This window comes from Astatotilapia calliptera, chromosome 5, assembly GCF_900246225.1.
Source record: "Astatotilapia calliptera chromosome 5, fAstCal1.2, whole genome shotgun sequence".
NCBI lineage: Eukaryota > Metazoa > Chordata > Actinopteri > Cichliformes > Cichlidae > Astatotilapia > Astatotilapia calliptera.
The window spans coordinates 22,397,902-22,422,816 of record NC_039306.1 but is presented as its reverse complement, the minus strand read 5'-3'; the positions used below and the strand labels follow the sequence as shown (position 1 = coordinate 22,422,816).

The following is a 24,915-nucleotide window of genomic DNA, read 5'->3' as shown; positions in this document are numbered from 1 at the left end:
AATGCATTCAACAGATAGAGAGTATCACTAGAGCTGATCTGAAGAGCACTTGTAGCATTTATATTCGTAGGTTTCATTTATATGGAGCTTTTTTCACACTTTTACTATGCAATCAAATAGAAAATGTTTGCAATTATAAAAACTGAGCAGAAGCTAAAATTCAAAAAACTGTATAAATGTATTTACTGTTATTAAAACAAATCTAAACATTTTGTTTTTCAAGTTTAAAAGTTGTTAATGAATCTAAAACATGCAGTTCAGTGGAATCTGAAGGATTTCAGTCATGGCTCTTAGCCATAGGTATGTAGTTAATAGGTAATTCTAACACAATTATTTTGCATCATGACCAGGTATCTTACCTGACTACAGCTGCTAGATTTAATTGACATTACACGTCTCTGCTTGACACGTTGCTGCTAGTCTAGTCTGTGTGTATGCGCAGTAAACTGTTACCATGGTTGAGACTCACTGATAGACTTGCTTTGCATCTTTTAGTGTAGGTTATGCCTGTGAAATTAACCTCAAAAGCAAGCAAACCCCTTTGCTTGGATTTGCAAGCAGAACTTTTGGATTCACATTTTATTGCCTAGTCTAAGATAACTCTTGTTTCATTGCATTACAAAAGACTCCAGTGTAACTCCTGAGGGAAATTTCCTGCTCCTTACCTTTTATATATTCTACTGATGTCGTTTTCCCTGCCATATGCCCCATAGGTTTCTCAAAATTCACTGATATTATTCTGCAAAATAACATTGTGTGTTATATTTAAAGTTTCCTATATTTAAGAATAAACTCTGCAAGGATTCAAACCATTCCCTTTTCAGTTATTTTTAAAAATATTTCCAATATGTATGGCTACATTCGTATTATCTTTCAAGGGTTGTGTAAAAGTTCAGATTAATAAGTCTTATATTTGATTTTTAAGCAGTCCATAGGTGTAAAAAAAAAAATCTAAAAATGTGCAATACATGTTGTATATACATGATGCATATCAAAAAATGTAAACATCTTATAGTTATAGGTAAAATGACCCAAATGCTCCAAAAACAGGCAAAAGGTAACTGAACACCATTTTCTTACAGGCAGCAAAAAGTCCAAAAAACAAAGTTGATAAATCCACGTTTCCAAAGGAAACGGCAAACGTAATCTCTGTAAAGGCAGAGTGGTTACAATGAGGGAAAAAAAGACACAAAGTAACAGGGGAAAACTAAACACGGGTGGACATAATCAAGGTAAAGAGCGGACAGTAAATATATCTAAAGAAAAGACACCAGAGACAAACCCTGTAATGTAAAAACAGGAAGTAACAAATTGAACACAGAGGGTAAAGTCACAGACAGGATACAGGGACACTAAAATCCCAATGGCCACAACAAAACGTGTACATAGCCATTCGTTCGTCTATTTCCCCCCCTGCTTATTCATGTCGTACTGTAACATAGGTATGTTTTGAAAACATAATGCCGAAGATATTTTTTCTTATATTTCGGGTACAGTTACACAAACTGCAGGAAAAAAAAATACTTCCCCTTATAAAACCTCAGTGCAAGGTGCACTTCTGCAAAGTTTTTCAAGGTGGTTGGCAAGAGTAGGTGGTTTGAAGCATCTTGTTTTGTTGATTTAAGCTCCTTTATTTTCTTCAGTCTCTTTATGTAGACTGACTCTGTGATGCTGAGATCAGGGCTCTGTGGGGGCCTTACCATCTGTTGCAAGCCTCCTTGTGTTGCTGCAGTAGACAGTTCTTTATGACAGGCTCATTCTCTTGCTGCAGAAGGATTTTTGAACCCATTATTTGACTTCCTGATGGTATTTCATGATGGCTAAGATCTGCCCGAATCATTAGAGAAATCACTAACTCCGACCTAAACCCCAGCTGCATTTGCACAAATTCTGCCTCTAACGTGAGTAAATGGCATCATCCTTTCCTGCTTTTTACATTAAGACTTGCTGTCATTTATTTCAGTGCAGTTCCTTTTTTTTTATGTGTAAAATAGAAACCTGTGGGTCTGTTTTCACCTCCGCGGAACGTATATTGTGCATTTACTGTAATGACTATATTGAAGGATGTGGCGAGCCAGATGTGACCCACCGACTAAGGGGCCGTTTTTAGATGAGGGGTTGAGGCTGGGGCAGCGAAAAAGGGCAAAGCTGGCGCCCGAAGCAGAGCCCTGCCTATGTTTAGCCAAAAAAAGCATGTCAGGCGTTTCAATTTTTAAAACGCTATTATGTAATCTGAGCTGCCCCAAAAAAGGTGCGGCAGGCCATAGGCACCATAAAGCGAAAGCAAGCCTAAAAAGAAATATACAGCATGCTTTTCAGCTCAAAGAAAATCAGTAAATTGAAGAAAAAACAAAAAAACAAAACTCTGCATTTTGAATGTACAGACAGATGCTGAACACCTGGCTTTGCCTTGTGGCTCATCTTTCTCACCACCTGTGTCTGATTAGTGGCAGCAGCGAACGACTGCAGCCTGTATCCTGTAGTGTGCATTATTGAACACACAGCTTGTCTCCTGCAGCATTTGTTTAACTTCACACTCCTCTTACAATGAGGATTACTCTCATCCCGACCCCTCAACCCCCGACCCTTGTGTTTCATTTATCTATTTCTCAAGGTGATAATTAGTCTGTAACAAATTTAAAAATAACTGTTCGGTTTGGGGTTTGGGGCTCGGTGCTCGATTTGTGACGATTAAAGTCAGCCTGCTGCTCTCTGGGTAAGAGGTCTGAGCCAAAGTGGACTGGAATGCCTTTCAGATATTTAGTCATTCTGGGCCAGCAGTAAGTCTTTGAGGAAAATGTGAACAAAACTGAGAGTTAAGCCTCACACCATGGTGAGGAAAGAAGTCTTTTCAATCTGAGAAAAAGAGGCGCCGCGTAAAAACCTTATTTTAGTCAGCGACGGGTCTGTTCCTCTTCTTTCAAAACTCCAAGAGAAAGAGTGAAGGGTAGGGAAAGAGCGTCTCGTTTGCTGTGCGAGAGAAAGACGTGTTAAACTCCTTTCTGTACTTTTAAAGCTGAAGTAGAGCAAGTGTGTTTTGGATCAATGCCCCCACATATTTAAATTTCACACCACACCAGATTTGTTTGTTTTTTTTTTGGTTTTTGCCTGTATCGTTGACTTTTTCTCTCTCATAACCAATACCGGCGTTTGTCCACTCTGTCTAGCTGGTTGGGGTATTCTGATGATGTTGTCCTGTTTGAATCTTTCAATTTACTGCGCTGACAGCACTGTTTGCTTAGTGGTTGCTCTGCCCCGAGGAGCAGTGGTGCTCGTGTGTTTGGAGAAGGCTCAGTTTGTTGTGCTTTCGAGAGCTAGATTTAGCCTTCCTGCTTTGCTTGTCCCCTTGCCAGCCACCCTAGAAGCCCACCCCCCCACAAGAAGGAAGGAAAATGCAGTCTTGATATCTTAGAATGAAAAGAGTGAGCAAAGAGCCAGAGAGCTAAGATCCAACCATTAAACAGCAGGGTGGGGGGAGAGGACACACAGTCAAGCTACATATTACTGAAATAAACTTTTATGATGTAAATTTTTGTAAAAAAAAAAAAAAAAAAAAAGCACAGCTAATACTCAGATGTGGTTGCCTGTACAAAGAAAATTCAGATAGCCTAACTGAAAATTGTCCCACTGTGGTACTTGTGAGTCACCCACAGGTGCGCTTCGAGTGGCAGGTTAATGTGTTGTTTGCCACCTGCGGAGCAAAGTGTTTATAGGATGGCTGTCAGAAAGAGGGGAAAAAACAGCTGTGAAGTGCAGCATTGTTCCCTTTGCCGCTCGGCTGCCTGCCGTTGCTGTGCCTGCTCTTTTGCTGCCCATCATCTTTTTTTTGACAGGGCTGCGTTGAGTAGCCACATCATAATACAGACCCCCCCTCGCTGTCCCCTCTCTGTCCTCTCTTAGCCTTAGCAAAGGCTGTGCTGTTGCTGTGTTAATTTTTGGTGTCCTAGTTGTTTGGGGTTTTGTTTTCCTTTGGCAGGGCAGGCAAGGGGGGTGTGGGGTAGGGGAGGGTCGAGGGTCAGGATCTGGGCGCTTCATCCAAGAATATGTCATGTGGCTCAAGAGCATCACCAGTGAGGGCCCGTGAGGACATGGTCATGAGTTTACGTTTACAGTATATGTGACGCCTTTGATTAGATTCTTCTTTTCTGTACAATTTGCTTTTACGTTCTCATTTTTAAACGTCTGAAGTATTTCAAATGTAATAAAAGGCAGTGGGGTAGAATTGGTTTTCTCTGCAGTGAGCCTCATTCTGGCTCGCATAAAGCTCCTTTTATCTTTTATTGTAGCACCGGCAGGATCTCGTTATTTGTATTTGTGTTTTTATTGGTGCATTAAGAATCCATTTGACTAGCAATATGGGGGGAAAGTGTGAACTATTCAGTGGAAAACCCTTGCAGCCAAACAGACTTTGGGCTCTGGGACAGCCTAATCCAGACCCAGATCATGACTCCCTCTCAATCAGCTTGTCTCCTTTCTACTGGTGGAGAGGGAATGCAGATGAGGAAGCAGTTTCCAGGATGAATCATTCAGCATTCATCTTGTGAAAGAAAAAAAAAAATCTTAAAGTTGCAAAATTATGAGAGAGTCCTAAATGACACATACAACATTCTCCTCATAAATCACAAAGCGCCAGCTGCCCTGTCATCACTTTGCTCCTGTGCCCCGTGGCCCTTACCCTTTACTGTTACCCCAGCTCTCCCTCCACGTGGCTGTACCACAGCTCAGGTCAGGCTTCGCACGTGACACTGCTTACAGCACTGTGGCTCAGCCTGTTTTGTAGGGGGTCACAGCCGATTTGTATGATCCAAACAATGGCCTTAGTTCTTTGTTCACCATCCCACTACCATTGCCCCCCTCTGCCCTCATTCCCTTGGACTGGAAAAGTCCATGTGATCTACCTCAGTGTGTAGCGGCTTAGAGACTCCACTGGTACAAGGTGTATGAAATCCTGTATGCCTCAGCCTGCTTTTGATTGGTGCTTAAAGAAGAAAAGCTTTGTTTGGCTCCAGCTGTGACCGCCAGGTGCTTATACTGATTCTGCAGATTAAAAAAGGGGTAAATCATAAAATAGATGGTTACTTCAGCTCTCATATTGCATTGCAGTTTTAAATTTTTAAGGCATATGGAAGAAATGACATCTGTCCTGTATCTGCTGATGCCTCCGTGACGTCTGTAGTGGAGAAACTAGGTCTTGGAACAAATTCTGATTCTCCACAGGAAAAGAATAGTCAAACTCCCAGAACGCAGTTTTTAACCACCGTCAGCATCACAATGCAGGCACTAAGATACTTTTTCTTTTTCGTGGACCCCCGTATTGAGATAGAGAATAGTTGAATCTGTACCCAGTAGCCCTGTGCAGGTCTTTCAGTGAACTAGTGAATGAGCTCTGTACAAAAATAGAGCAGAGGAAACTTCTTAAAGGAAAAAAGGTTCGGGCCTGCTAACTTGGCTCACTCACTGTAGAGGAATGTTGATTAAAAAACCCTGTTTAATTCAAATTAGAAATGCCTTTTCTACCGCGGCACCTTCGCCTGGTGCCAGCTTGAAGAAGAATTGAGCCTTGTGGGTTTCTGGCCACTTCCTGTGGATGAGGTGTTTCACATGGCCTTCTGTGTCTTCTCTCTCTCGCTCTCTCTTTTTATTTCTGTCTGCCTCTCTGTCTCACTCTCTCTCTCTCTGCCTCCGTCACGTTACCTCGCCTTTGGAGGACAAATCATTTTTTATGTGCTGTTTAAAGAAGGAAAGTGAGTAGGCATAACAACGTGGAAGAAAGGCAGAGCCAACAGTTTAACTTTTCACATATACAGAAAAAGCATCTGTAGCATATAGGCAAGCAGTCTGGTTGAAGTCGGTGCGTTAAGCGAGGAACAAAACTTAATTCCTACCACTTGTATATGTCATAACACTAAACACAAGAAATAATTTTTTTTTCCCATTTTTAGGTTATTGTTTTATTAATGAACGAAACTTAAAGGATCAGTTTGAAACTTCTTTCTTGGCATGAGTTGATGGGAAATTTGATCCCGGTCTCGAGTGTGTTTGTGCTAAATGCAGAGCTGGGACAGAGCTTCGCATGAAGATTTGAAGCAGAGGGAAATTTTTACAGTAGTCAAGCTGTCTCAAAAAATGTCCATCCATCCATCCATTCACTTCCGCTTATCCTTTTCAGGGTCGCGGGGGGCGCTGGAGCCTATCCCAGCTGTCATAGGGCGAGAGGCGGGGTACACCCTGGACAGGTCGCCAGTCTGTCGCAAGGCTAACACACAGGGACAGACAACCATTCGCACTCACATTCATTTGCACATTCACACCTAGTGACAATTTGGGTTATCCAATTAACCTATCCCCACAAGCTGCATGTCTCGAAATATCACTAATCTTAACTGGAAAGTAGTTTAAGCAACTCGGCTGGAGCTTCATTCTGGTATTGATTTTCTCATTTAACTCTTGGAAAGAAGGAAAAAATGCTTTCTAAATGCCAAACTATCCCTTGAGTAGAACCGTCTCACCATCTATCACATTTCAAACACAAGTATGAAATCTAATTAAAGCATTTGTTCTCAGCTATAGCCTAATTCTGCTGCAAACTGGATGTTATTACTGTGATGATAAAAGTTACAAGAGCTGCCGAAAGTTGTGGATTATTGCTTCAAAATATGCTGAAAGGAGTTTGGAGATACCAGCCAAAGTTCTGGGCACACATAGAGGGTTTGTACCGGGGTTATGCTGAGTCATTTAGTCTGTGGGGGGAAAAAAAGTCTGGTCAGAGTTACAAAACAGCAAACTCAATCCCCAAAAAAGGAAAAAGGGGTTCCTTAGCAAAGGGGTTTGTCAGCATATGTTCTTTCTATATCCAGTTAAAGTTTTATGAATTTACTTTTCAAAGGTCAACATGTTTTCCTTCCCAGAAATCCCAAAGTTCTTTCCTTAGCACACACTCACATCGGGACTACATGCCAGAGCTCTGGTGTGATTATTGTTGCTGTTTTGCCTTTTGGAGAGAGCTGTGTGCACACTGCAGATTCAGTGAAGGCAGTCATTTGGCTAGTCCAAGCTAGGATAGTGGTGTGTTTTTATAGTTCCTCCTACTTTTCTTTAGTGGCCATCTTTTGCTGCCTCAGTGGTGCTTTGGATGCTTGCTGTGTCTTTCTGCCAGTTAAGTTGGCAAGCAGGAAAAATGCATGGTCATCCACGATAAAGAAGTACTAGAGGAAAAAACATTAGATTTTTTTAAATGTAATCTTTCCTGTTTGCATTACACAGAGGAGACACTTAATGTTTCACAAAACAACAGCCAGTGTAAGAACAGGATCTTATGTAGCGAGGTTTCCCAACTCTAAAACCTCAGATATTACAACATGCAGCTCTGATTAAATCATCAATTACTCAGCACAGTGACTGGGTCAGGTGTACTCTACAGTGTATCTAGACAAAAGGTATTCTTTAAAGGTTATAAGATATAATAGTACCTATATAGGTTGATTCACTGAAAGCCAGACTATGGATTCTTTATTCTTGTAGATGTTTTGTGTTGAATCCAACAGCAGTGGTACTCTCCACAGACATTTAGGAATGGATAGCTTAACTCAGGAGGTGGCAGAGAAGGATTTTGTGTTCCTTCGGTCTGACAAATGTAGTGCCCGAGGACTTTGTCAGAAAGTCTGTCATCTACTGCTAGAACAAAAGGGCAGTATTTTTGTGAAGACTGATTTTAAAGCATTCCTGCTTTACTGCACGGTTTATAGTCGAGAGAAAATTGATGAAAGAGATAAAGGGACAAGGCTTATGATGAAGATCCAGAGGGTAAGATTATTCTTGGGCTGTGCTGTATGAGCCTCTGTGGCTTGAGACAAAGCTGCTTTCAACAAGTGTTTGCAATGGCACAGCTGAAGGTGTTTTCACAGATGAGGTGATACAGTACAATTTTGGTATCCATCACACTTGTGTTTATTCCTGCCGTGAGTGGTTCGTTCTTATTGGAAACCCAAGCAGAGTGACTTCTCTTATTTAGTTTAACTATGTAGGCACTAAATATACAAGTGATACCAATTATAAATGGAACCAATTAATCTTTCTTTGGGTTATATTCCTATGTTGAATAAACTAAAGTAGATCTATCTATATACGTACAGATTATTCAGTACAAATCATTCATGCAGACAACTAATCAGCCAATCACATTGCACCATCTCAAAGCATTAAGGCATGAATACATGAGCAAGATGACCCGCTGTAGTTAAAATTGAGCATCATAATGGGAAAGAAACGTGATTTGAGTGACTTCGAACACGGCACGATTGTTGATGCCAGATGGGCCGGTCTGAATTATTTCTGCTGTGATTTTCCCACACAGCCATCTCTCAGGTGTGTTGCTGATGTCAAAAGACAGAGGAGAATGGCCAGACTGCTTCCAGCTCATAGAAAGCCAATAGTAACTCAAATAATCACTTGTTACAACCAAGATATGCAGAACAGCATCTCTGAATGCACAACAGGTCGAACCCCGAAGCAGCAGAGACATCACTTGGTTCTATTCCTGCCAACTGAGAACAGGAAACTGCGGCTACAATTCACAAGTTTACCCAAACAGTAGAAGATTGGTAAAAATGTCATTTGGTCTCATGAGTCTCAGTTTCTGCTGCGACACTCAGATGGTAGTGTGAAAATTTGGCATATACAACGTAAACTCATGGAGCCATCCTGCCTTGTATAAACATTTGAGGCTGCCAATCTGTTATATTGGTATCGGGGCTATTTTCTTGGCACACTTTGGGTCCCTTAGTAGCAACTGAGCATCATTTAAACACCAAAGCCTACCTGAGGATTGCTGATGATGATGTTCATCAATTTAAGACCACAGTGTATCCATTTTCTGATGCTTGCGTCCAGCGGGATGTGTCACTAAGCTCAAATGATGTCAAATTGATTTCTTGAACATCACAATGAGTTAATTTTGCTCAAATGGCCTCATGATTCACCAGATCTGTTTAGTAGGGCAACATTTAGGATGTGGTGGAACAGGAGACTCTCATCATAGATATGCAAATTTACAGCAACTGCATGAATCTATCATGTCGATACGGACCAAAATCTCAGGAATGTTTCCAACGCTTTGCTAAGTCTATGACTAACCTAAGAAGCCTGAACCAAAAATCCAAATTTTCTGAAAATGGAGCATTTATTGAAGCTTCCGACAAATGTTATATATAAAAAGAAATCATATTTGCTACATCCCAGATTTTGTCTGCAATTTATTGCTATTTATATAAATTAATTCATAGAATATGTATTAGTGGGAACCTTCTGAAAAGTACTGTCAACTTTGAAATTGTTTGGATGAGAGGTTATTAAATTCAGAGTTTAACATTTACAAAGTGTACTTGTACTGCATCTGCATCCATCTGTGGCATTTACTTCCACAAACTGTGACACCAGAAATTTGACTTCCTGTATGCAGAAGGATTTTCAGCCACCACTGGAAATTGGAGCAAACTGCAGCGAGCGCTAAAATTTGGGAACAAAAATTCAAAGAAGGATGTTAGTAAAACACATTGTTACAGAAAAAGGAGAATGAAACCGACATGTGGAAATAGTAAAGACTAAGCTGGCATTAACAACTACAACTTAACATTGTCAGTCAACCGTGTTTGTGTTTGTCTTCCCTCAGGTCCACACAGCACGGTATCACGATGCCCTCCCAATGAATACCAGTGTGGGGGAACAGAGCTGTGCATCCACATGAGCAAACTGTGCAATGGGGTCTCAGACTGCACTGATGGCTGGGATGAAGGACCACACTGCAGAGGTATCACTTAAGCCACATTTTTATACCCCCCCCCCCCCCCCCCCCCCCCCAAAAAAAAAAGTCCCTACACACACAGATGAGGATAAAAACTTAGCTCCCTATGAAAGCTTTTGTCTTTGGAACGCATAAATTATTTCTATTTGCACACAATAACCGAATTACTTCAGAAAAAAAAAGAACGATTACTAAGGTCCGTATTATTAGCCTCCTGAAAAACTGACCTTTTTATGGAAAGCTGAGGGTTATCTTCCAGTTTACACACAGTATAAATAGGTCATTAAGACTTGAGCACTGACCCTGGCAGTTTCTGGTTTTTGTAAAGTGAAATAATGAAAGTGTCCAAAATTAAACTTTTTTTTTTTTGGATGTTTGGAAAACTATGTTGAAAACTTGTTCTTAACTACATACAATTTTCATAGGGAAGCTCATAATTCTGCCCTCGTCTATGATATGCAATATGGTTGTATAAGACTGTGTAGGTTAATATTACAGGTGTGGATCTGTGTGAAACTAATGGTGTCTGACTGTCTTTTTACTTATTTATTGTACAGTCTTCACCCATGATATGTGCACGCCGTGAAGCACCGCTGACATCGCAGCAACATGTTGATTTACCACATTCATGTTATAACATTGGATTGTGCTGCCATCTGCGTATGTTCCCACCGGTTCTGTGTGCTGTATTTTGCGGCTGTGTGTATTTTTAGAGCTTTAAAGTCTTTATGATTTGAATTAGGGAAGCAGTCATTTTGAAACCAGAAACTGGGAAGTAATTTATGATGACTCCAAGGAATGTGACATTTCTTTTTTAAGAATTTGCTGATTGAGCTCAAAAGAGCTTCAAAAAATAGAATTTAATTGTGCAAAACACTTTTACATTATTGGAGGAAAGGGTAAAGATCTAAAAGGAACTCAACCTGGGGACTTTAACTTAAAGGTCAGCAGAGGAACAGAATTGATGATGGACTATCAATCAGACTGCTTTATGTGGCGCTGGTCAAAAGTCAGCACACATCACAAACCCAGCATCACTCACCTGTCCTCTGGAGTGTCTTTAATAATCGTAGCTGTCAATAATGGTAGAGTTTTACTGCGGAGGACACACACCGAAACCTGCCATTCTCACATCCAGCCTGTACAAAAATCCCACTCCTGCTGGATGAAAATATTTAATTGATATTTCAATATTCGTTTCAAAGCTGTGAGATTTGGCTTCTTAGATTCTGAACTAAATATCTAACCTCGTCGTCTTGCTCACCACCTCGCTCACCTAAGAGTCCGTCTGTCATTCTTTTCCTTTATTCTTTTCTGGGTGTCCCCAATACTCTTAGTTAAAAATGAGCTGGGATTAAATATTTATTGAAGAAACACAGAAAGAGCCACTGGGAGAGGCATCAAATTTTCATGCGCTTTCAGGTTGGCTAGACTTCGTTACGGTGTGTGTGTGTGTGTGTGTGTAGGTGTGTGTGTGTGTTCACCTCATAATTGTGATGAAACTCTGTCAACATATGGGATGCCCCTGTATCCAGGGGTACCTTCTGCACTATTAAAAAAAAGAAAGAAGAAGAAAGAAATCATTTTGGGGCCTGTGACTTGGGGTTAAAGTTAAACTTAAGGGTTAAAGTTGGAATTGCATCTTTATTTGATGACTTTTTAAGCTTTTTTTTGAGACATCAGGTGTTACATTTAAGAGTCATCTGACTGATTTTAAGGTTGCATTCTGCATTTTATGTAATTCAAAATAAATATTTTGCCGTGTCTGTCACCGTAGGTTGTTTACATTGTTGCCCATGTTGGTTTTCTAAACTAATCTCAGTTGCTCGGCGCTCAGACTTGTTTTGGAAAATTCCGAGCATGTCTGTAATTTCAACTGTGGCTGTCCCAGCAAGTCTCTTGAGAGCAGGAGAAAGACTGGTGTATTCATAGGATTGTCAGCAGGACAGTGGTTACACGGGGGAATTCATCCCTTTCTCATGTAGGGGTCTGGGGTAACATCTTTAAAAATGCACAAACCAAAAAAATCTGCTGATTTGTGTGGTTTCTTCTCTGTTTCCCGCTTAGTGCTTACAGATGAAGTTTATTTTTTATTTAAGAAATTCATTCGGTCAGTAGTTCAGAGGTTTGCACAGCACTGCGACAGACTCGTGGGATTTTGTCTCAGAAATGCGACACTTTGACTGCGCCTCTTCTCTTTCTAGAGGTGTTTTTTTTAGTGTGAAGAGTCTTCCAGTGTTTCTGGGAAAAGTGAATCACTTGTGACTGATAGATCTCAGCTTGGTTTGACATGGCTGTGCGTTTGTTTGACTATGACTCATGTCTAGATTTATATCTCATGGCGTGTTCCCTGCTCTTTTGAAAGCTCTCCTGATGTTATGTTTGTACTCTTTTATCTCAGACGTGTACGTAGCCTTGGAGATGGTCTGTGATAACACTGAGACATTGATTTTGAATGCTAGGTGGGAATATTTGGTTATTTTCTTTTATGTCTCTTCTCTTACTCACTTAGAACTAAAACAATCAAACTTAAGATCACTAGAATATATATGTTATACTTTAGTGATTTGAAGCATTACCTTTGAGTTGACCTGAAGATTAAGAGTTCCAGAGAAATAACTTTAGTGAAATGGGTTACATTTCTCCCAATTTAGAGTTTACTTTGCAGCTACCCCTGTAATCATTAGTATCAGTTCGCCACTTGCACTTGGCACTGCTGTTAAATTTACTTTCTACTTTTGAATTACCCAAGGGTAATGTGACAAACCATAAAGTCCAAACAGCATATAGGCACAGATGCCTCATACCAACAGTAAAGCACAGTAGTGGATGGATGGCGATTTGGGCTTGCTGTGCAGCCACAGGACCTGGGCACATTGAAATCATTGAGTTGGGCATGAACTCCTCTGTGTACCAAAGTATTCTGGAGTCAAATGCTTTGTGAAAGCTTAAACTTCCCCAAAATGGGTCATACAACAAGTCAATGATCTGAAGCACAGCAACATATCTACAACAGAATAGCTGAAAAAGCAAACAATGAAGTTAAAATCTACCCAAAGTCCAGATTTCAACTTGACTGAAATACTGTGGCGGGTCCTTAAACGAATGCCTCCAAACCTCAATGAACTGAAGCAATGGTGGAAAGAAGAATGGCCCAGTATTTCTTCACTATGATGTGAGAAACGGATGAAGTCATATAGGAAACAACTCTTCCAAATTATTGCTGCCAAGCTACTTAAACATGGAGTGTGCTTAGTTTTTCACAGGACTGCACAGAGTCGTGCGAAAACCTTTTTCATATGACTGTATACGTATGTTTGAGTTTTGTCTCTGTAAGTTTAAAACATTTCTCGTCATATTAGGGCGAGGCTGGTACATTAGTTGTTACTAGATGTTCGATACATTCGTTTGACCAAGTCTCATGATTCCTCCGTTGAGCTGAACAGTCAAAGTTTGATCCTGAAAACTCCTTAATGCAACAGCAGAATTATAATGGGAACCATTTGTACCATTTACACAAACACAGTCATATTTTGAATAAACCCCCCTGTATCTATTTTTCTACTGAGAACCACTTGTTGTTGTTGACTCTTTTTTTTTAAATCTTACTTCCAGTTATTGTTGATTTGATTTATTTTTGAGGGTTTTTTTTGGGTTGTTTTTGTTTTCAGGGACATGTTGAGGCACAGAGCAGCCAAGGAAACTGTAGATCACGTCTCTGTCAGTTCTAGTGTCTTAACTGATGATATAACTGAGCTGACTATAAATTTTTCATGCCCATTATTTATGTTCTTCACAGTCGGGAGGAAGCCACAGAGGGTGAAATTGAACAATTTAGCAATGCACATCAAGATTTTATGCAGTTAAGCACCCTGCTGAGCTCTAAAAAGAAAGCGTACGATAGCAGATTCAGCAGCACCTGTGCCTGATACCTACAGGCATTCTCTAAGCTCTGTGTCTTCTGATAGACAGTACTGAGCGAGATGAACGGAAGCTGAGTGATCACAGTATAATATCTGAGTGTATAGTGATATGTTGAAGGGATTATTGCATAATTATTACAAATCCCTTTCCCCGTTAAAACCACAGAGGAAGCATTTTCAGTGCAGTAGCAATATAAGTAACAGGAGACGAACATGATTAAAAGCTGTCGTTTGTTTTTAGTGTTCATTTATTCATCATTCCTCTCTTCCGTTGCTCTCTTTCCTTTTATTTCAGAGTATATCACCAACTGCTCTCACATGGGCTGTAAGGAACATTGTGCCGTTACTCCGGCAGGGCCTGCTTGTTACTGTAAGACTGGCTATGAGATCAGTCCAGATGGAAAGACATGCAAAGGTGAGTTCCTATAAATTCCGATAGTCAAGTATGGACCGCAAGTGTCTAATCATCGTGTCACGGCAGAAAAACAGTCTGTGATTCATCTTTCTGTCCTATGCGCACATTTTTTTAGTAATAAACATGTTGTTTACAAAGCCAAACCAAAGTTTATTCAGGTTTTATAGAAGCCAAACTGAGTGCGGGTGGGTTGGGTGCTGAGAAACATGTGGAGCATTTCCTGCAAAAGTCTGTCTTGAAAATGTTGCATTTTGGCAGGTTTTTGGAGGACTTACTGGCAATGATGAGCAACACTTGTAAATCCCATTTATATCATGGTTATTTTTGCAACAAACCTGGTGTCTATCTACAAATACTCACACCTTTAAGAAATTAGAAGCCAGTGGGAACATGAAAAACAAATGAGAGATGTATTTGCCAGCTTAAGGAAACTGAAAGTAAATATTAATCAGCATTTTTTCTTAAAATTATACAGTCAAGTTTTTATCCTTTTATGTTGTCCTTTCATTTCTGAGCTGTTGATGCTATTTGGTGTATTTACTGACTAATAACACCATCTGCGGTTTCTTGGATTCAGACTTTGATGAGTGCAGCCTGTACGGGACCTGCAGTCAGAACTGCACTAACACCGAAGGATCCTACACCTGTTCCTGTGTGGAAGGCTACCTGTCTCAGCCAGACAACCGCTCCTGCAAGGCCAAGAATGGTGAGTACAGTCAGGCAGCAGTAGAACTGTAGAGTGAAGCAGGTTGTCTCAGTGCATATTGATGATCTCCTCGCGTTCCTTCTGTTTACTCTTAGTTATGTCCGTCTTTCTTTCCAGTGCCAGTAGAGCGTCTTCCTGTCCTGTTGATCGCCAATTCCCAGAACATAAACGCCACCTTTCTGAGCGGCACCACAGTCAACAATCTGCTGTCTACCAGCACCAAACAAACCACCGCCATGGACTTCCTTTATGCTGAGGAAAAGGTCTGCTGGATCCATGTGGGAGACTCCCCCTCGTCCACAAACCTCAAATGTGCCTTCATCCCCAATCTGAAGAGCTTCACGGACGAGAGAATCATCAATATCTCCTTCAGCCTGCACCGTAAGTACAGCGCAGCATCACAGCTAAACCATTTAATGTTTATAATGTTTTCAAATTACGCTTTAAATGCTTTTCAAATTATTCAATGAGCTACAGAACTTGCTCCAAAAACTCAGCACAGTATTATCTGCATAGTCCAGAGCGTGCACCAGAAAATGGTCTTCTATAGCCTTCTCTCACACTTTACTCACACTTTAATATGGGAATGTATTATTTATGTGTTTGTATTGTAATTCTGTTTCTGACAGCAATTCAACGTAAAAATGTTTTGCTGTAATTGCTCAGTGTAATTAGCTCAGTGAGGCACACTTTACACCACCTGTGGCTACATAGCAATCTGCCAAACCACTTGGGATCTTTTAAGCTTTGGCTTTTCAGTTTTCTTCTGTAGGCCTTTTGCATAGTCAAAAACACAGGCGTGCACTACACTCCAGAAATGATAATTAGACTTTTTCTCTTGGTTTATATGAAGAGGAGGAGGGACGTTTCAGCATTTTTGTAGCTTTGCATAGAAAAGTGCTTCCGTTATACATGCAGGTCTTATTAAAATGAATTGTTGATGTAATGCGTGCATTAGCTGTGACATAGCAGATATCCATTACTACTTACTACTTACTACTTCTCCTGCAGCAAGGTGGACATTGTTATCTGGGAGTGATTTAGGCGTCTTTCTGTGTGATGAACATACACCCATGTTTTTGTCAGATAGACAAATAAACATCCATCCACTTTTTCAGATGGCAGTTTGACAGAGCTTGTCGTACACCTTGGGGCAATTTAATCCGATTAGTACGGTCCCACCAAAGTCAGCCACAGGTTCTCTTAGTTCTGGTCTCAAGCCCAGATAAACGGGAACACTTGTGTCACAAAGTGAACCCGGCATAAAAATTTTTGCCAAATTAAACATGTGACTCATTTGTAAGATTTCCATACCGGATCAGCTGAGGGCCCAGTTAAATTCTTGTCTGGTCCTGTTGGCCAGCAGGGTGCTGGTGGAAACTGCCCGGCAAAGACAAAGAAAGAGGAGAGGAGGAAGGAATGTTCGGGGCAGCGAGAGAGATGTCTGCTAGAAGAAGAAGAATAAAATGTTTTCAAATGGGGGTTTTTTGGTCATTTTTTTTTAAAGGTTAAAGAACATGAAAGTGTATATCAGAGGGGTAAATAAATACTTAAAACACAATGTAAATAGGGTAACAAAAAAATGTCCGGAAACTGGGCCAAAAGCTGGGCTGAGCTTCTCTTGGCTCTGTGCACAGTCAGTCATAGATATTATGGCAACACATTAGAAGCAGCTGTATTTTTCCATGGCTTAAGTCTCCTTTCAAAAAACACTGTAGAGTCCTTACTTGTGTAAAAATGAAACTAAAAGTCAAAACCTGAGGAGAGTCACTGAATACAGACATGAGAACTTGCATGTTCCTGAGTGTAGACACCCTGCAGGTCAAGCAGTCACACCGTCTTTCTTACCGTCTTTTTCCCCTTTATCGCTCCTTTGCTTCGCACCCTGTTTCTAGTCATACTGTGGCTTGGTTTCGGGCAGCTTGTCTTCAATGAGTCAGAAGAAAACAGAGCGACAAAAACAGAAATCTCATCTTGAGAAAGCCACCTGCGATGCCTCATTACAACATCTTTTGGGAAGTTGGTCGACAGGTGGTTTGTAATCATTCGTAGCTGCAAACATTAATCGGGGGACTTGGCCCTGAATCAGTACAACGCCGAATTTCTCCCTCACTTTGCCGTTCCGTTTATTTTCGGAAAATAAACTGCGTGCTTCTCCCCACAATCTTTTACCGTCACCTTAAGGGAAGGCTAAAATGAAAGCGAGCCTATTTTGCGAGTGCACCAGAGAAAGTCGAAGAAGTACGCGACGTCTCATTTGTACTTTATAATTGCTGAGCGGCGCCAACAGAGCTGTAACTCGATGAAGGAATGAGAAGTATTGAAGAACCGGCTGGGAGAGATGGGAGGGCGTGCAGGACTTTTGATGAGCTTAGCGAGCAGACCTCTGGATATTGGTTCTGATGAGAACTGGAGGGGATCTGACACACTAAGTAGCTCCTTACAGCAGCAGGGGAAATGAGGAGTTTTAAAATTCAACAGAAGGAAGATAATGTGCTCACGAAGGTCGTGACAAAATCGAATCGGTTTATGGGAAATAGGGGAACGCCCTCAGTCCGCTGACTGAATTTGAGTGGAAAATGAGAAAGAGGGTGCACATTAAAGACAGTCTTCCTTGTGTGAACTTTCACATATTTTCACTTTACTTTTGATTTCGGGACTTCAAGCAGCCCTATTGAATAATGTAGCATGTAGATTTGTTCTTCTCCTTTTCCTCCCCTCACATCTGCTTGGAGTGCAACCACTTGTCTCTCACTCTCTCCACATTCCTTTTCCATGTGACTAAAAGAATGAAGTAACATGACAGAAATGACTTGCTCAGCGCCGACCGTCATAGAAAGTTTAGAAGCAGAATAGTGACAGACAGGCGAGCTCTGGTTTCCACATGCACACACAATGTGGTGCAGCTGTCTTTTGGAAATGTGCTAGTTGTAAACCAGATGATACTAGACAAGCTTAGAGCAGGAAAAATGGGGGATTTTATCATCAGAGTAGAAAAAACTAAATAAAAAAGCATTTCTCTGTGTGTGTTCGCTATTGCTACATTCGTCATGAGCTTATTACTGCACATCAGTACATCATAACGCCCATCTCAAAATTACAGAAAGTGCCACATCATTACAGAGCTTGCCTTTAAGGATACAGTATTTGAGAGTAGTAATAATAATAATTATGATCAAAGTCATTCAAAAACAAGAATTATCACAGTTGCTATAATTGTGCAGCTGTAACCAGAACCTTACAACCGACTTGCCAATTTAAGAACCAGAAGCATTTTTTATTTATTTATTTATTTTTCCATAAAGGAAATTCCATCAGCCTCAGCTGGTTTCCTCACGCCTGTCCTCCACGCACATGCACGCCCACACACACTGCAGTGTTCGTTTGTAGGCACAGACACATGTGTGCGCACCCACGCACTGACAAGATGGAGCACTGGCTGCATTGAAGAGCAAGGACAGGATATGCATGACAGATGATGCAGGATTAGAGATGCTGTAAATGTGGAAGCAATCGAAGGGCGCTGCTTTTTCTGTATCCTTGTCACCGTATTGTGGTTTCTGTGTCATTGTTGTTGATGGAAAATGCATTTCGGTTGCTAATGAGGCAAATCAAAATATGCTGAATTAAAGCAAGCGTATCCGAGGCACAAAAGGGTTGCTGGGTATGAGCTACATAATATGGAAAGATGTGTAGATCTTTATGCTATAATGACTTTAAAAACAAACATTTATGGCTGTGTACTTTGAGCCGTGTAAAGAATAAACAGTACAAACGGGCAAGAGTTTTTGTCATCCGTTCCACATGATGATTTGAAGGGACTGCCCATCAGACTTCATCTTTTGTACAGGCTGGAAGGAGGAAGGAGCAGATTTACACTTACAGTTAACGTCAAAGGAGCCAGCGGGCTCCAGTAACAGGGATTTACATAGGAAATGACGCACATGTGATCAGAGTGACTCATGACCTCACTATTTCACAGATGAGTTGTCCAGATGTGTCTCCACCCGCGAACACTGTCACTCTCTTTAGCCACATTGCCTTTTTTATTTTTTTTATTTTTATTTTTTGTACTCTCAAATTTCTGAAATAAACAAATTTAAAATCAGGCAAACTTTTAATGGGATGACAGAACAAGTCTATAGCCATGATGCAGCACGTTTAAAGTGTGCTATAATAATTAGCATTCCTATACACAAAGCACAAACTAAAGCATATAACAAATATGCATATTGATAATCATACTACTTCAAAAGTACTACAAAGTAATGCTGCTACTGCTTCACCCTGCTTCACCCACAAACATCTGCCTCCTGCTCAGCTTGAGGAAAAATCATGGGATTTTGCAGTGTAGGATCCATCTTTCTGGCACATTAATGTCCGCACTAAATTTCATGGCGTTAATCCCTGTTACTGGAGCCTTCCAAATAAGATTTACATTTTTAGAACCTTTGTTCCTGTTTGATGTACGATGATGGAGGTCAGAGGATTGTTTAAAAAGGAAAGTTGCAAAAATACCTCCTTAACATTTGATGATTTTTTTCCCCCGTTTATCTCAGCACTTTCTTATTTAATAAACTGTATGTTGTTCTGCACCATTTATTCTACACCGTGGCTCTGCAGAAAACAACTATCCTTTTAATATACAGGCCGAAAAAACACTCAGAAAGCTGAGTAAACTTTACTGTGAGCAAAATGTTAATAAAAGGAGCTGCCAAAAAAGATGACAAACAAAAAAAACCCTAAAAGCTAACTAAACTAACAAAGCTGAATTAAGGCTTAAATAGAAATCACAGAGAAGCTGAGAGCATGAGCTATAGAACACTTTTCCTTGACCTCAATGGGAAATGTCACAAGGTGAAGGAAAGGTGTGTAGGAGACGTGATAAGGCTAAGTCTACTCAGCCTAGGTTCCTTAACAGCACGATGTCAGATATCTGCTGTGTCGAAACTACAACATCCAGTAGATGGACTACAACATGCACGCCTTACCTGACCCTTTTGTTTTGCTTCTGTCCGGTAAAGGATCTACTACGAGCCATCTGAATGTTTCAATATGTAACTACCAAGAAGCAGCGGCGTGGCATTCAGAGATCAGCTGCGCGTTTATCAGCCTGTTCAAAATTCAAACCATATCAATAGGTTACGGCACGAAATGGAAAATGCATTTATAATTAACATGCAGGTGATCTGCGCAACTTTGTCAATTATCTATGAATGGTGGGATGGCATTATCCTCTTTCATGAAGGATGGTCCAGTGTATCCTCTGCTAAAGGATGTAATAAAGGAAGCACAGACAGAAGCACCTTTCCTTAGTATTTATTTACAGTTCCTCTTATTATGACTGCGACACAGATACTTCCACGTCTACTCTCTCAGTTAGAAACCTTTCTAAAGGAAACTGACTTGACAAAACTTGTGGTACACACAAGCTCTGTCAAGGAGACATGGTAACATGAAAAACAAATACCAAACATATTTCCCTTTTTTAGGGAACACAGAAAGACGTGACAGAGGGAAGGACAGACGGAAACAACAAGGACACTAAGCAAGCAAATATGAAACTGAAGCGAAATACAAATCAAGTATCCAGAGCTAACGCTAGAGCAGCAGGACAGTCTAAACTGGTACCCAAGAGCTCAAATGAAATCAAACAGAGATAAGTTTACATTTACTAAAAATCAGCCTTTGATGCTTCATGCTATGCACAGGAGGGCTGATCCCGGAGCTGCCAGTAAGCCCCCCTCATCTCAGCTTGTACTCTAAGAGCCAAAGTACCTGCTACCCTTGCACAACCAGCTACAGTACGCTGCTTAGGACAGACACTGGCCTGAAATCTCCTTAAAGGGTCATGTGCTGTTAAAAGGCAAGCCAGTCAGCACATTTTTAAGTCTTTCCATTCAACACTTGGTCAGCTTTAAGTTTCCCTCGCTCCCTTTCTGCTCCTTTACCCGCCTCACTCATTTTAGTTTGCACATTTTTTCTTATTTAACACGGGGACTGGGTTGTGCAGTATGAGGGACTGGTGTTAAAGCTTCAAACATTTCAAATTGACAGCCATGAAGTCTCAAAGCCATATCCGCCGCTTTAAACGCGATGATACTGATAGAAGCACGCTAATGCGTCCTTCTGTTAGCGGCGTAGTACAATGCTGGGCCCCGTGACCGCCCTACTACGTGCGCAGTTGCTTGTGTAAAACGTTGTTGAGCTCCTAGAAATAAATTTTAACTCCATTAGCTAGTCATGCACTTGTTTTTCTTAGACCAATGGGGAGCAGCCTACGAACAAGAAAACACGAAGAAAATGAGTTGTTTAGAGAAAGGAAGGCTAAATGAATAAGGCAGCTGTTTCTGTTTTTTCAATTATACGGTGCTGTTTTTTATAGCATAGTTTCAGACAGACAGAGCTGCAGTTAATGAATCCAGACTGTTTTCCCACCTCTGGGGAACAGACAAAGGGGAGGAATGGGGGATGATGCATGGAGGAGGAGAGAGAGGAGAATGGGAGGAGATAGAAAAGTCTGTGGCTTTGCTGAGGCCATTTCTGCTCAGCAGAGGTGTAGGAAAACCTTTTTTTTTTTTCATGGTTTTCAGTAATCTTGCACAATCTCCTCTTTTCTCCCTCAGTTGTTTACCCAGGGTTTAATCTGGGAATCGGTGTTGTGAGGCAGCTGGAAGCATTTAAACAGAGAACTCTGTGTTAAAAATTAAGAGCACCTTTGGGACTTACGGCCGCTGATTCCATAAACCTCAGAAATGCTGCTGCACAATTGCCAAGTTTCCCTAGTGGAAATCAGATCTCTCCCTCGCCATCTTTCTTCTCTTCTCACTTTTTTTTGTCTTTCTCTTTCTCTGTACTGCTGCATTTTTCTTTTATCCCTTTTCCACTTTTGTTCAGGCTCAAAATATTTGAAGGTGGTCCGTTTGCCTTCCTTTTGTTTTTTTAAGCTCTTCACAAAAAATGTGAGTTATGTTTTTTTTAAACAAGAGTTTAAACAGATTTATTGGTTCATTGCTGGTGAATTTTCACTATGGGCACTTTTACTGCATTCTTATACTAAGGAATCTGCTCCATCATTTCCCGAACCCAAACGTTTCTTTCCTGGTTGAAAAAAATTGATCCTCAGGTTTCCCCTAAAGTCAGCACGGGGACCTGATCACTCTGGTAAACATACTGCCATGTTACACCACCACCCAAACCTCCGAGCGCTGCGTGGCCAAGGACCCCTACAGTATGACTTTAGCCCTACATACGAAGTGTTTGCGTAGAGTGTGTTAGGATAGTTCTGTGGAGAGCTGAGCCAAAGCAGCTGTGAAAATACAGGCTTTGTGATATGTGAAGCCTGCCTCACCAGGATTTCTCTTACTTTCTCCCTAGTATATGCATAGTTTGTATCTGCCATGCCAAAATGAATATTTACAGGTACGTTTGCTGGTGTTGGAAGAAGTATTCAGCTGTTTTGCATAAGTAAAGGTAAAAAAGTAGCAAAGGGTTATGTTCACAGCTTGTTTCTGTGGCATCTCAAGAGACTAAGAGCAAAGAAAAATAAATTTATGTTGGTCGGTTGCATGAAGATGGCTGATTTCATAGTCAGTCTTCTGTCATATGTTCCCCCTGCACAGACTGCATAATATTTGGCCTCCATGGAGCCTGACTTTCAGATTTTTGAAAGTGATGAGCAATAGGTCTCCAGGCTTTCAAGATGTCTTTGACAGAGAATCACAAACTAGTATTTCTGCACCAACAAGTAGATTCCCAAATTTGTAGAAGACTTGGCACATTTCGACATGCAGTCCAGTATGTCCTAAAAAAGGATCTGAGGAAAGTGGACAAGTAGAGGACAAAAAAAGAAAAGTGTAGGGGCTTAAGAAAAACTATCTACATAATATGAGGAGTAACTTAGTCATTAGGAAACAGACACCTGACACAGGACCTGAGAGATTGCAATTTCTTTAAGTATTTTTTAGGAATAGTTCTCCAGGTTTCTTAAAGGACATTCAAAGCTCTTCTTTGGATGCCGGCTGCCTTTTCTGTTCTGTTCTCTATCAAGATGATCCCACATTGCTTTGATATTGAGGTCTGAGCCCTGGGGAGGCCTATGACCCGTGGCTGATAGTGATCTATTGTGTTTGGAATCATTTCTTGCTAATCGGATGTTTTCCTTTTTCCACATTGACAATTCCATTGATTTTGACAAGATTCCTAACACCACAGGTTGAAATCCAGACCTAAACCATGACAGAGCCTGCAAAATGTTTTACAGATGGCTTTAGACACTCAGTGTTGCACCTCTCTGCTGAACCCATCTTTAAATATAGATTCATCACTCCATAAGAACTGTTGCCGTTGATTTTTCAGCCCAGTTTTTTGTGCAATTTGGACAACTTTTCAGCCTTTTTGCTCATTTTCCTTTCCTTAGGAATGGCCTTTTCACAGCCATCCTTCCACTGAGAGCATTTCTAATTAAGCTTTGGCAAACAGTAGATGGATCAACTAGATTTTATTTTGGCTGCTTGTTTGTGTCATTGTTACAATTTTTTCTTTTTTGCTGTCTTTAATATATTTTTATGTCTGTGAAGACTTTTGAACCTTTTGCGTTATACAGATAAAATTCACTTGACTAACGCCAACAAACTCAGTTACTAAACTGCTTCCGCAAACACAGATAACTGCTAATTAGTGCTGCGTAACATCCAAATAAAATACTGTAATTTCCCTCAACAAAAATGAAGCACAGACTTTGCAGATTGGCTGTTAGTACAATTACCCACACAGCAAGCCTTATCATTTGTCAGGTAATTGCATAAAGACACCAGCACAAACAGAGAAGTCCAGTTCAGTGACTTGAGTAAGCAGCCTAGCAGTCATTTAGGGGCAAGTTCAGCCTGTGTCGACGCCCACCTGTCATAAAGCATCCCCACGTCTAATAATGCTTAACTTTAAGGCTTAATTTAATCCAAACAGGTATGTAACCAATAAAACCCCTATGTAATAAAGGTGAAAATCAGACAAAGCAAAGAAATGTAATGTGAGAATATTTTAGAACTGTGTAATGCCATCTGGCACTGGTGATGTCATTTCCTGCAAGATGTTTGCAGTAATGACCAGGGAGTTCCGATGCAGGACTGAGGTTCTGGCTACAGCTTCCTCCGAATGTCCAAATGTCAACACACAGACACACACACGCACACATACCTGCCTTACTTTGAGTATGACTTAAGAGCTTGCTGTAAACTTGGCATGAATCAAATATAAACACCAGAAAAATTAAACACACATGGTGATGAGAAGCACTTTACTGTGAGGAAAAAGTATTTGTTAAGCCACATCTTTTAAAACAGTATTGGAAATCGACTTTATTCATTTACCAGCAGTTCAAAAGGAAAGAGACTAATCATGTTTTACAACTTTATATGATGTATACTTTGTTAAAAGTATAGAATTAACAGTAAAAAAGTTACAGCACTCATATGAAAAGGAGTATAGTCTGCAATATATAAAATATATTATTGGATTATTCCTTACTTAATTATTTCTGGTCTGAGCTTTGAGCTTTTTTCCAACCTGCCAGATAAATGAAGGTATTTGAAAAATATATCCATTTCAGCATTAAGAGTACGTATAAAAATGCAAAATATAAAGAACTTATGCGTAATTCTCTTGCCCTTGTGCTTCACCAATGCACTGTACTTAAATTGGTAACAGTGAGAGTAACAGGTAGTGATAATTCCAGGCCTTTAATATCCTCCCATCTCCATTCATCTTCAACAAAAGCTTTCTGTCTTTGATTGTTGGCTCTGACTCATTGCGGCCGTGCTGCTGTTTGATGAAGAAGGGGGTCTGTTAATGTAACGTTTCTTTTTACTCTATTTTCTCCTTCCTCAGACCCCTCCCCTCTTCACCGCATTCGGCACAGTTTTGATAGGGGAAGGGACGTTACAGTCTTTATGTCGGTCTGAATTTGAGCTTCGGTAGGCTTTAAATGTTCCATAAACTTTGCGTGTGGTGCTGTGCTGTGCGCTGTACGTGTTTGATTTTTGTCCCGTATGTGGGGAGTGGAGCCTGGGGAAAA

At 40.6% G+C, this 24,915-nt stretch overlaps 1 protein-coding gene across 2 annotated transcripts in view; it reads left to right on the top strand.

The window, feature by feature from the left end:
- LOC113022588 (low-density lipoprotein receptor-related protein 1) overlaps positions 1-24,915 on the top strand; it is a 99,622-nt gene that overhangs the window by 24,046 nt on the left and 50,661 nt on the right. For both annotated transcript variants that reach the window (XM_026168131.1, XM_026168130.1), the window contains exons 3-6: positions 9,668-9,805; positions 14,018-14,137; positions 14,715-14,843; positions 14,961-15,224. In XM_026168131.1, the coding sequence (XP_026023916.1) occupies positions 9,668-9,805; positions 14,018-14,137; positions 14,715-14,843; positions 14,961-15,224 (651 nt within the window). The remainder of the gene's footprint in view (positions 1-9,667; positions 9,806-14,017; positions 14,138-14,714; positions 14,844-14,960; positions 15,225-24,915) is intronic.